At 37.7% G+C, this 11,186-nt stretch overlaps 1 protein-coding gene across 1 annotated transcript; it reads left to right on the top strand.

Annotated features, from left to right (window-relative positions):
• The first annotated feature begins 1,423 nt into the window (after positions 1-1,423).
• LOC107563865 (C-type mannose receptor 2-like) lies at positions 1,424-10,465 on the top strand. Its single transcript, XM_016248832.1, has 9 exons — positions 1,424-1,444; positions 1,615-1,653; positions 1,746-2,102; positions 4,650-4,654; positions 5,465-5,759; positions 7,113-7,228; positions 7,273-7,621; positions 8,562-8,915; positions 10,058-10,465. The coding sequence occupies exons 2-9, from the start codon at positions 1,617-1,619 to the stop codon at positions 10,420-10,422; spliced, it is 1,878 nt and encodes a 625-aa protein (XP_016104318.1). The 5' UTR covers positions 1,424-1,444; positions 1,615-1,616; the 3' UTR covers positions 10,423-10,465.
• The last annotated feature ends 721 nt before the right edge of the window (positions 10,466-11,186 follow it).

The following is an 11,186-nucleotide window of genomic DNA, read 5'->3' as shown; positions in this document are numbered from 1 at the left end:
ATCTAGAGGTGGTTTTTAAAAAATATGTTTTGATGCTCATTTAAAGTTGCCAGTGGGGTTGTTGCCCTTGTTTGGCTGCTGTGTAAGTCAGTTGTGTCCATTGCTGTAGTTTAGCAGATGATGAACGGTATTAAGGTCATGGGTTTGATTTCCAAGATGTACGCTGAAGGTCAGCTTAGTTCTAACATGGATTGGTGTGCCTAAGATTCTCAGTCAGTTTATGCATTTATAATGTTTTATATGTGTTTATATAAATAAAATGCATTCATAATTAAATCAAAGAACATGGCGCAAGAGTTAAATGATTCAAAATTTAAAGGTTGTCATATGTAATAATATACTGTAATAAAATACATGTAATAAGCTGTGTGTGCGTGAGTATTACACCCACCCTTTAAACAAATGTCAAAAATACTGCGCAGTCGTTTTCAGTTTCCTCAAAATTGCAACGCACCAACAATGTGCCTAAACACACCTGGTTTTCAGACCAGCACGTAGTATCCTCAATTCCCAAACAATTAAACATTGTAATTAAAAGTATGATGTGACACAGTGTTAACCGTGCCTCTCTCCCAACTTTTTTTCGGAGTGTGTTGCAGCAATCAAAATCTAAATTTGTTCATATTTATCTTAAAAGTACAAAGTTCTTTGTACTTTTGTCAATTAAATAAAAGTGAAAGAGAATTAACGAATCAGATTCTTGATTTTACAAAACGTCCCAACTTCTCTGGAATTGGGATTGTAATTAAAACCATTATTTTAACTCAACTGTTGATGTGACTGTAGAGTGTATATTTCATTATTTATGAATTCACATTTTCATTCAATGTTTCTGTATTTAAATTAATTTCCTGCTCTTGTAACTCGTGTGAATGCATTTATGCACCTTTTTGTGCTTTATATGTAGCTTCTGTACTGCTGTTTTAGTATAAAAATGACATAAGTGAATGTGAAATTGAGTCACGTATAGTTATTGGAGATCTTCATATGCATGTTAATTAGCAAAGAAAAAGAGAGAGAGAGGTTAAAGTAGCAAGCATGTTTTGTTACACCAGTAAATTAAATTTACTGTTATAATGTTGACACTGAGTCGGCATCATATGAAGAGGAAACAACATCACCTGTGTACATAATGTTCTCTGTGCCTATGATTTCCATAATTAAAGAGTTGAATGTGTTGTTACTGTTGTCTGTTATTTCCGTGTGTCATTACACTGTGTGCATACAGAAACATACAGACCCTCAGGTCTCAACCACATTCAAATTAACACGCTTCTAGAGAATTACAGCAACAAAGACTAACACAGAGAAAGAAAAAAACACATGATTTTAAGGAAGAAAAATCCTTAAACAAATGATGTGATGCTGAATGAGGGATAAGAGCAGATATAATAATCACAGTCTGAAGCTGCCGACAGAAGGACAGAAACACACGACCTCTGAAGTAAGACCAACTCACATGTTCAATCTTTAACTAGATTTAGACTTTGACGTGTTAATATCGTCTTAATCAGTGCGTACGGTGCATTTACGTTCCTGTTCAGATGGATTTTTAATTATCGCTGAAATCATGTTTTACACCAAAATTAATCTGTGAATATTTTTCTTTCTCAGAAATGGACCAAACTCTGTATTTCATTCTTCTTCTCATTGGTGAGTGTGTTTGTGGTTTTATTTCTGGTTTCTAGTTTCATTAGGTTTGATCCTGTTCTGAAAAGCATTAAAGCAAAGCCTCTCTTTCACAGCTCTCTGCTCTGTATCTGAATGTGTTCAGCGTCAGTATCACTTTATAAACGAGACGAAGACCTGGACTGAAGCTCAGAGATACTGCAGAGAGAAATACACAGATCTGGCCACCGTTGACCACATGACCGACATGAACGAGCTGAACAAGAGTGTGAATGACAGAAGTCTTCAGTATGTCTGGATTGGGCTGCAGAAGACGGGTCGTGATGAATGGCAGTGGTCTTCAGGTGAACCTGCGCTCTATCTGAACTGGGCTACTGGACAACCAGAAGGCACAGATTATTGCGCTATGATGAGAAATGGAGAATGGCATGATATTCCATGTAATTATAACCGGCATTTCATCTGCAACAACAGTGAGTTCATTTATATATGCACCATATACCAAATATTAATGGAATTCTAAACAGACTGTTTAATTTTATCCTTTTTTGTCCCCGTATCTGATCATTTGTCACAATGGAAACTTGCTATTAAAGAGCTTAAAAATCTTGGAGATCTAAATTGATCTTATATTGTTAATAAAAAACATACAGCAGTAACTAGACGTGATTCGGCTCGATATTTTCAGCCTTCAGTATCTCAACACAAACCTACAAAGGTTTTGTTTCTCATGTGTAGATTAACTTGAGTCTGGTTCATGAAGGAATGATAGTCCATTACAACATAAACCCTCGTTGCAGAGAAAAGTAATGCAGTGATTCAATAGTAAAGCTATTTTAAGTCACAGCGCAGGGTTGACGTCAAGCTTCTGTGCTTCTAAATGTTTCTCTGTGTGCCACTGACGGTCTGTATTTGTGTGCGTTTCATTTAATGGTTTGAATGGACACGCTCCAGCCAATCAGAATCACGTTTTTAGACAGATCACGGTATCATTTAAATATCTGTGAATATTTAATACATCATAATTACCAGCTGTAGAAGCAGCTCAAGTCTTTAATCTTTTCACAAATGAGTTTAAAATATACCAGCACGAGTTTTTCAGATGACCGTCATGTTAGACCGTTTCATCTTATTGTTTCCATGGCGATGTGTCATGCTTGTCATGTGACACACCGCAGCCACAAAGCTGTAAATGAGCGATGTATCGCCTTTATTTCATTTTTCTTGTTTTATTCAAAATACTTACAAACGTGTTGATTATATTATGAAATATCTGATATTCCACTCCTCAAATACGTGAAAGCAAATGTATTTGACAGCTTTATAATGACCATGTTAGTTGCTCTGAATCCGAGCTGTGGGATTTAAAGCGTAAATTCATCCTCTCCTCCCGAAATACATTAAAGTAAGTCTCCGGTGAACTGGGAGAAGAGTAGAGTAAACTTTGTTACCCACACAAGCTGTATATGATATCAATAAAACATCAAATTATATTTGTAAGGATTGTTATTGCCGCTTCCATAGACATCGGTTTGTATTTTACAAACTATAAATATATATTTTGCTAATGCTTACGTGTATTTAAATGTCTGAAACTTAAAATAAGCATTATATGGTGGAAACACTGAATAGTTGCGATAATATGACAACCTCATACACAGGGTTAAAAAGGCTTTCAGACGAATCCAGTCTGAGTTATATAAAAAATTGTCTTTGATCTTTCAAGCTCTATCGTTGCACTCAGCGGGTGTTGCAGTGCTTCGGTTCAAAAGACCTGAAATAAAAAGCACCCATCCATAAAAAAAAGTGTCTCACACGGCTCTGGGGGGTGAACAAAGGCCTTCTGTAGCGAATCGATGCATTTTTGTAAGAACAATATCCATATTCAAAACGTAATAATCTCTTTAATCTAGCTTGCGCTCACTGTTGTACACGGACGCAGCTCCGGTTCAGCTCCGGTTCTTACAAAACCGCATCGATTCGCTTCAGAAGGCCTTTGTTCACCCCCTGGAGCCGTGTGAGGCACTTTTTTTTATGGATGGGCACTTTTTATTTCACTTCTTTTGGACTGAAGCAATGCAACACCCGCTGAGTGCAACGATAGAGCTTGAAAGATCAAAGACAATTTTTAATATAACTCCGACTGGATTCGTCTGAAAGAAGAAAGTCATATACACCTAGGATGCATCGGGGGTGAGTAAAACGTGTTGTGGATTTTTCTTGGGTGCGGCCAATGAAGTGGAGGAGCAGAGTTCCAGATGTCAAAATAAGACTTTATTTAACAAAGAAACAAAGCCGGGAAGACAGTCACAGCATTCCAAATCATTCCAAAGTCTTTGTTTGTCAGCTCATATTATATACCCTTTGTTCTCTCCAAATTTGGTAATTTTCTGTTTTTTCTTTGTTCCGGTTATTTTTTATTGGTTATAGATACCTGATTTGCCACAATTGTTTCCAACCCTTTTGGCCTTGTTTTTTAATGGTGGAATGTGGTCCGATCAGCCATTTTTTAAAAGAGCTTTTATTTCATTGGTTGGTAGTGGTCACATGAGGAGGTGTGCGTCAAATCCATCCACCTGCTCCTGATAATATTAGATTATTTCAAGTTCATGTTTACTGTCTAATGAAAGGTCCACTGTCTAATGAAAAGACCATTATACATTCATCATTCCCCATCACTACATCCAGAGTTAACATAATTCAGCATATTAATTTATATACTGATTACTTTCATTTTCACATAACGTTCAATAAAATTACACAATAAACGCAGCCTAATTTTCACCCAATTTTTGGGTGAACCCTTTAAAACCATTATTTTCATCTCAGCCGTTGATGTGACTGTAAAGTGTATATTTCATTACATATGAATTCACATTTTCATTCATTTATTGTTTCTATATTTAAATTAATTTAATTTAATCCTGCTCTTGTAACTCATGTGTAAGTGTATTCATGCATCTTTTTGTGCAATCTTATGTGGCTTCTGTGCTGCTGTTGCAGAATAAAAATTACATAAGTGAATGTGAACATGAGTCATGTATAGTCATTGGAGGTCCACATATGCATGTTAATCTGCGGAAAGAAATGGGTTCAAGCATGTTTTGTTACACCAGTAAATTAAATTTACTGTTATAATGTTGACACTGAGTCGGCATCATATGAAGAGGAAACAACATCACCTGTGTACATAATGTTCTCTGTGCCTATGATTTCCATAATTAAAGAGTTGAATGTGTTGTTACTGTTGTCTGTTATTTCCGTGTGTCATTACACTGTGTGCATACAGAAACATACAGACCCTCAGGTCTCAACCACATTCAAATTAACACGCTTCTAGAGAATTACAGCAACAAAGACTAACACAGAGAAAGAAAAAAACACATGATTTTAAGGAAGAAAAATCCTTAAACAAATGATGTGATGCTGAATGAGGGATAAGAGCAGATATAATAATCACAGTCTGAAGCTGCCGACAGAAGGACAGAAACACACGACCTCTGAAGTAAGACCAACTCACATGTTCAATCTTTAACTAGATTTAGACTTTGACGTGTTAATATCGTCTTAATCAGTGCGTACGGTGCATTTACGTTCCTGTTCAGATGGATTTTTAATTATCGCTGAAATCATGTTTTACACCAAAATTAATCTGTGAATATTTTTCTTTCTCAGAAATGGACCAAACTCTGTATTTCATTCTTCTTCTCATTGGTGAGTGTGTTTGTGGTTTTATTTCTGGTTTCTAGTTTCATTAGGTTTGATCCTGTTCTGAAAAGCATTAAAGCAAAGCCTCTCTTTCACAGCTCTCTGCTCTGTATCTGAATGTGTTCAGCGTCAGTATCACTTTATAAACGAGACGAAGACCTGGACTGAAGCTCAGAGATACTGCAGAGAGAAATACACAGATCTGGCCACCGTTGACCACATGACCGACATGAACGAGCTGAACAAGAGTGTGAATGACAGAAGTCTTCAGTATGTCTGGATTGGGCTGCAGAAGACGGGTCGTGATGAATGGCAGTGGTCTTCAGGTGAACCTGCGCTCTATCTGAACTGGGCTACTGGACAACCAGAAGGCACAGATTATTGCGCTATGATGAGAAATGGAGAATGGCATGATATTCCATGTAATTATAACCGGCATTTCATCTGCAACAACAGTGAGTTCATTTATATATGCACCATATACCAAATATTAATGGAATTCTAAACAGACTGTTTAATTTTATCCTTTTTTGTCCCCGTATCTGATCATTTGTCACAATGGAAACTTGCTATTAAAGAGCTTAAAAATCTTGGAGATCTAAATTGATCTTATATTGTTAATAAAAAACATACAGCAGTAACTAGACGTGATTCGGCTCGATATTTTCAGCCTTCAGTATCTCAACACAAACCTACAAAGGTTTTGTTTCTCATGTGTAGATTAACTTGAGTCTGGTTCATGAAGGAATGATAGTCCATTACAACATAAACCCTCGTTGCAGAGAAAAGTAATGCAGTGATTCGATAGTGAAGCTATTTTAAGTCCCAGCGCAGGGTTGACGTCAAGTTTCTGTGCTTCTAAATGTTTCTCTGTGTGCCACTGACGGTCTGTATTTGTGTGCGTTTCATTTAATGGTTTGAATGGACACGCTCCAGCCAATCAGAATCACGTTTTTAGACAGATCACGGTATCATTTAAATATCTGTGAATATTTAATACATCATAATTACCAGCTGTAGAAGCAGCTCAAGTCTTTAATCTTTTCACAAATGAGTTTAAAATATACCAGCACGAGTTTTTCAGATGACCGTCATGTTAGACCGTTTCATCTTATTGTTTCCATGGCGATGTGTCATGCTTGTCATGTGACACACCGCAGCCACAAAGCTGTAAATGAGCGATGTATCGCCTTTATTTCATTTTTCTTGTTTTATTCAAAATACTTACAAACGTGTTGATTATATTATGAAATATCTGATATTCCACTCCTCAAATACGTGAAAGCAAATGTATTTGACAGCTTTATAATGACCATGTTAGTTGCTCTGAATCCGAGCTGTGGGATTTAAAGCGTAAATTCATCCTCTCCTCCCGAAATACATTAAAGTAAGTCTCCGGTGAACTGGGAGAAGAGTAGAGTAAACTTTGTTACCCACACAAGCTGTATATGATATCAATAAAACATCAAATTATATTTGTAAGGATTGTTATTGCCGCTTCCATAGACATCGGTTTGTATTTTACAAACTATAAATATATATTTTGCTAATGCTTACGTGTATTTAAATGTCTGAAACTTAAAATAAGCATTATATGGTGGAAACACTGAATAGTTGCGATAATATGACAACCTCATACACAGGGTTAAAAAGGGTTAAATGACGTGTTTCTGATGTTTGCACCGCTGCTCCTGTTCACATCCAAACCATAAAACAGCGTAAGAATAATGAACAAACCAATTCATGAATCTTTTTCTCATTTGTTTTTCTTAAAGCGAACACAGGACTCGTCTTTGTCAATCAGCTGAAGAGTTGGAGAGACGCTCAGAGTTACTGCAGACAGAATCACGCTGATCTGGTCAGTGTGAGAAACCAGAATGAGAGTCAACAGGTTCAGAAGATCATCAGTGATAATAACTCATCTGGACTCTCTGCTCTGTATCTGAATGTGTTCAGCGTCAGTATCACTTTATAAACGAGACGAAGACCTGGACTGAAGCTCAGAGATACTGCAGAGAGAAATACACAGATCTGGCCACCGTTGACCACATGACCGACATGAACGAGCTGAACAAGAGTGTGAATGACAGAAGTCTTCAGTATGTCTGGATTGGGCTGCAGAAGACGGGTCGTGATGAATGGCAGTGGTCTTCAGGTGAACCTGCGCTCTATCTGAACTGGGCTACTGGACAACCAGAAGGCACAGATTATTGCGCTATGATGAGAAATGGAGAATGGCATGATATTCCATGTAATTATAACCGGCATTTCATCTGCAACAACAGTGAGTTCATTTATATATGCACCATATACCAAATATTAATGGAATTCTAAACAGACTGTTTAATTTTATCCTTTTTTGTCCCCGTATCTGATCATTTGTCACAATGGAAACTTGCTATTAAAGAGCTTAAAAATCTTGGAGATCTAAATTGATCTTATATTGTTAATAAAAAACATACAGCAGTAACTAGACGTGATTCGGCTCGATATTTTCAGCCTTCAGTATCTCAACACAAACCTACAAAGGTTTTGTTTCTCATGTGTAGATTAACTTGAGTCTGGTTCATGAAGGAATGATAGTCCATTACAACATAAACCCTCGTTGCAGAGAAAAGTAATGCAGTGATTCAATAGTAAAGCTATTTTAAGTCACAGCGCAGGGTTGACGTCAAGCTTCTGTGCTTCTAAATGTTTCTCTGTGTGCCACTGACGGTCTGTATTTGTGTGCGTTTCATTTAATGGTTTGAATGGACACGCTCCAGCCAATCAGAATCACGTTTTTAGACAGATCACGGTATCATTTAAATATCTGTGAATATTTAATACATCATAATTACCAGCTGTAGAAGCAGCTCAAGTCTTTAATCTTTTCACAAATGAGTTTAAAATATACCAGCACGAGTTTTTCAGATGACCGTCATGTTAGACCGTTTCATCTTATTGTTTCCATGGCGATGTGTCATGCTTGTCATGTGACACACCGCAGCCACAAAGCTGTAAATGAGCGATGTATCGCTTTTATTTCATTTTTCGTTTTATTCAAAATATTTACAAACGTGTTAATTATATTATGAAATATCTGATATTCCACTCCTCGAATGTTGAATGACGTGTTTCTGATGTTTGCACCGCTGCTCCTGTTCACATCCAAACCATAAAACAGCGTAAGAATAATGAACAAACCAATTCATGAATCTTTTTCTCATTTGTTTTTCTTAAAGCGAACACAGGACTCGTCTTTGTCAATCAGCTGAAGAGTTGGAGAGACGCTCAGAGTTACTGCAGACAGAATCACGCTGATCTGGTCAGTGTGAGAAACCAGAATGAGAGTCAACAGGTTCAGAAGATCATCAGTGATAATAACTCATCTGGATCATTTGTCTGGATCGGTCTGTTCAGAGTCAGAGACTCGTGGCAGTGGTCAGATCAGAGTGACTCCTCATTCAGATACTGGAAACCTGGTCAACTGGATAATTGGGGAGGTAGTGAAAATTGTACACTGATTGAAATGAAACCTCAGGGACTATGGTGTGATGCCTCTTGCACCAACCAATATCCTTTTGTGTGTCATGAAGGTGAGTAGATCCTCACAAAACACACACAATCCATTCATCACCTTCAGGGGCCCGTTCTCCGTACATCGCTAACTCAGTTAGCTGGATGTGATTGTTGATGATTTGGCCTGATCTTGGATTATTTGGTTCTTCGAAGCTCATCCCGGAGTTGCTGTCATAGCAACAGGTCCGTGAGCTTAAACCTGCTCGAGAGCAGCTTATTTCATGTAGATTGCATCTTTTTAAGTGATACTTAAAATCTGTCCCAGCCACTTCTACTTTATTACAAGAGTACCCTACTGATCCAGGGACGGTAATTTACAATAATAATCATTTAAAAATTAATTTGAAAATAATAATGTTGTGTAATCAATAATACTACAGTATAGACAGCCAGTTTTACTCACTGAAAGATTTATTCATGATAAAATAATAACTATAAATGTAGTGGAGTCTTACACACATGCTACACAGATAATGTAGAGTCGTGCATTAATGTGAGTGATGACAGATATAGAGGTGAGTGCTGACAGATCTTGACCCTTAAGAAACTTTAATTAATGCCGTCACGTAACAAATCTGCTTCAAAGATCAAATTTAATGAATTGCTAATTACAACATTGAACTAAAAATGTAAAGCCTGTACAAATACTAGAAATCGTGAAGATAAATAATTGAGAATCATGTAAAAAAAAAAAAAATTTAATTAAAACCAGTCCACATTTCATTGATCTATTATTACATTTATGTCGTTTTGTTCGCTTGGCTGTTTCCAGGTGTCTATTTTAATGATATGATGTCATTACGTTGCTGCCTTGCCGCCAGCCAATCGCTGCGCTGCTGATCGTGGTTTCCAGTATCGATACATCTGCCCTTTTCAGAGAACACGAGAACGTGCAGTAATCTTAATCCAGATATTTTAATCAAATCCACAAAATCGTTTGAAGAACCAAATTAGCCAGAGATCAGTTATCACGATTAGATGATCTGGAATCTTTCAAATCATCTCAGATGTATTAAGCGAGGTACGAAGAACGTGCCCCAGATCTCTTAAAGTTCACGCTACATGTCTGACATGACACATTCATCCTCAGTGTTTGTCCCGCATGTTGTTTTTGATCAGTCTCTCTCTAGCTTCTGCTTGTGCTTTGTTTGGTTTCCAGACGCTGAACTGATTGTGATCAGAGAGAATCTGACGTGGTCTGAAGCTCTGAGATACTGCAGACAGAATCACGTGGATCTGGTCTCGGTTCATTCAGAAGAGATTCAGCGTTGTGTGATGAACGTGGTTAAACGGGCGTCTACTGCGGCGGTGTGGTTGGGTTTACACAACTACTGCAGCATGAACATGTGGCTCTGGCTGAGTGGAGAGATGGTGTGCTATCAGAACTGGGCTCCAGGGAACGGGACGACACGGGAAAACTGCAGCCTCGAGAAGAGAAAAGGAGCAGTTCAGTCTGGAGGAGATCAGCGCTGGATCAGCCTTCCTGAATCTCACAAACTCAACTTCATCTGCAGCAGATATTAAGAGCGAGGAACACGCTAATGTGTTTCCTTACAATAGCAGTTTTCATAGGCCACTTCATTCTTTTTCACTTTTATTTGTACTTTTAGAAGTTCTGAGTGAATCTGCTTATTGGGTTTTAAAAGTGGCCAAAAGTCTGTTTTATTTCTGTGTTATAAATATGGGTGTTATATCTGATGTGGTTATGATTCTGTATGCTTTGCACTAATCAAATGTTTTGAACACAAGCACGGGATAACAGAAAAGCAGCTCAAATAAACTCATCTACAGCCAGATTTGTCTCCTCTTTCCTGATTTCCCCTCAACATCCTGGTGAACATAATTTAGAAGTAATAGAGCATTCTGATGAGGGAGGTTAAAAACAGGACAGAAAATAGCCAGTTTGAATAGGCGTGGAGGATTGCTATGATTGACTTGTGTATGTTTGGAGATGGACGCTGCCGTGATTTAGGTCAAAAACGCAGAAATACTCAGTACATATCAAAGAATCGGTGGGTGGGGCTAAACAGGCAGTGATGTAGAATCGGTGGGCGGTGTTAAACAGGCAGTGATGTAGAAGCAGGTGTTGATCTCCTTCTGTGGAGGCGGTGCTTATCCACACTATTTCATCTGTAGTGGACAGCACCAGTGTTGCCAATTTAAGCTGGCTGCACACTAGACGATTTTCAAATCTTAAAAGATTTTAAAACCATGGGAGACCACAGACATGAAGACAGTTCAACCGATTTTTAGCCTTATAATCCTCTGAATGCGCACACTAGATGATT

Source organism: Sinocyclocheilus grahami, unplaced genomic scaffold, assembly GCF_001515645.1.
Source record: "Sinocyclocheilus grahami isolate Dianchi unplaced genomic scaffold, SAMN03320097.WGS_v1.1 scaffold893.1, whole genome shotgun sequence".
NCBI classification, from domain to species: Eukaryota; Metazoa; Chordata; class Actinopteri; order Cypriniformes; family Cyprinidae; genus Sinocyclocheilus; species Sinocyclocheilus grahami.
The sequence above is the reverse complement of the archived record's forward strand: the minus strand, read 5'-3'. Positions and strand labels throughout refer to the sequence as shown.

What these genes read in the sequence shown, in the direction of transcription:
- LOC107563865 (XM_016248832.1), top strand. Translation starts at nt 1,617, where the DNA reads ATGGACCAAACTCTGTATTTCATTCTTCTTCTCATTG. An exon ending in GCATTTCATCTGCAACAACA is followed by an intron (nt 7,622 to 8,561) that starts GTGAGTTCATTT and finishes TTTTTCTTAAAG; the next exon opens with CGAACACAGGACTCGTCTTT. An exon ending in TCCTTTTGTGTGTCATGAAG is followed by an intron (nt 8,916 to 10,057) that starts GTGAGTAGATCC and finishes TTTGGTTTCCAG; the next exon opens with ACGCTGAACTGATTGTGATC.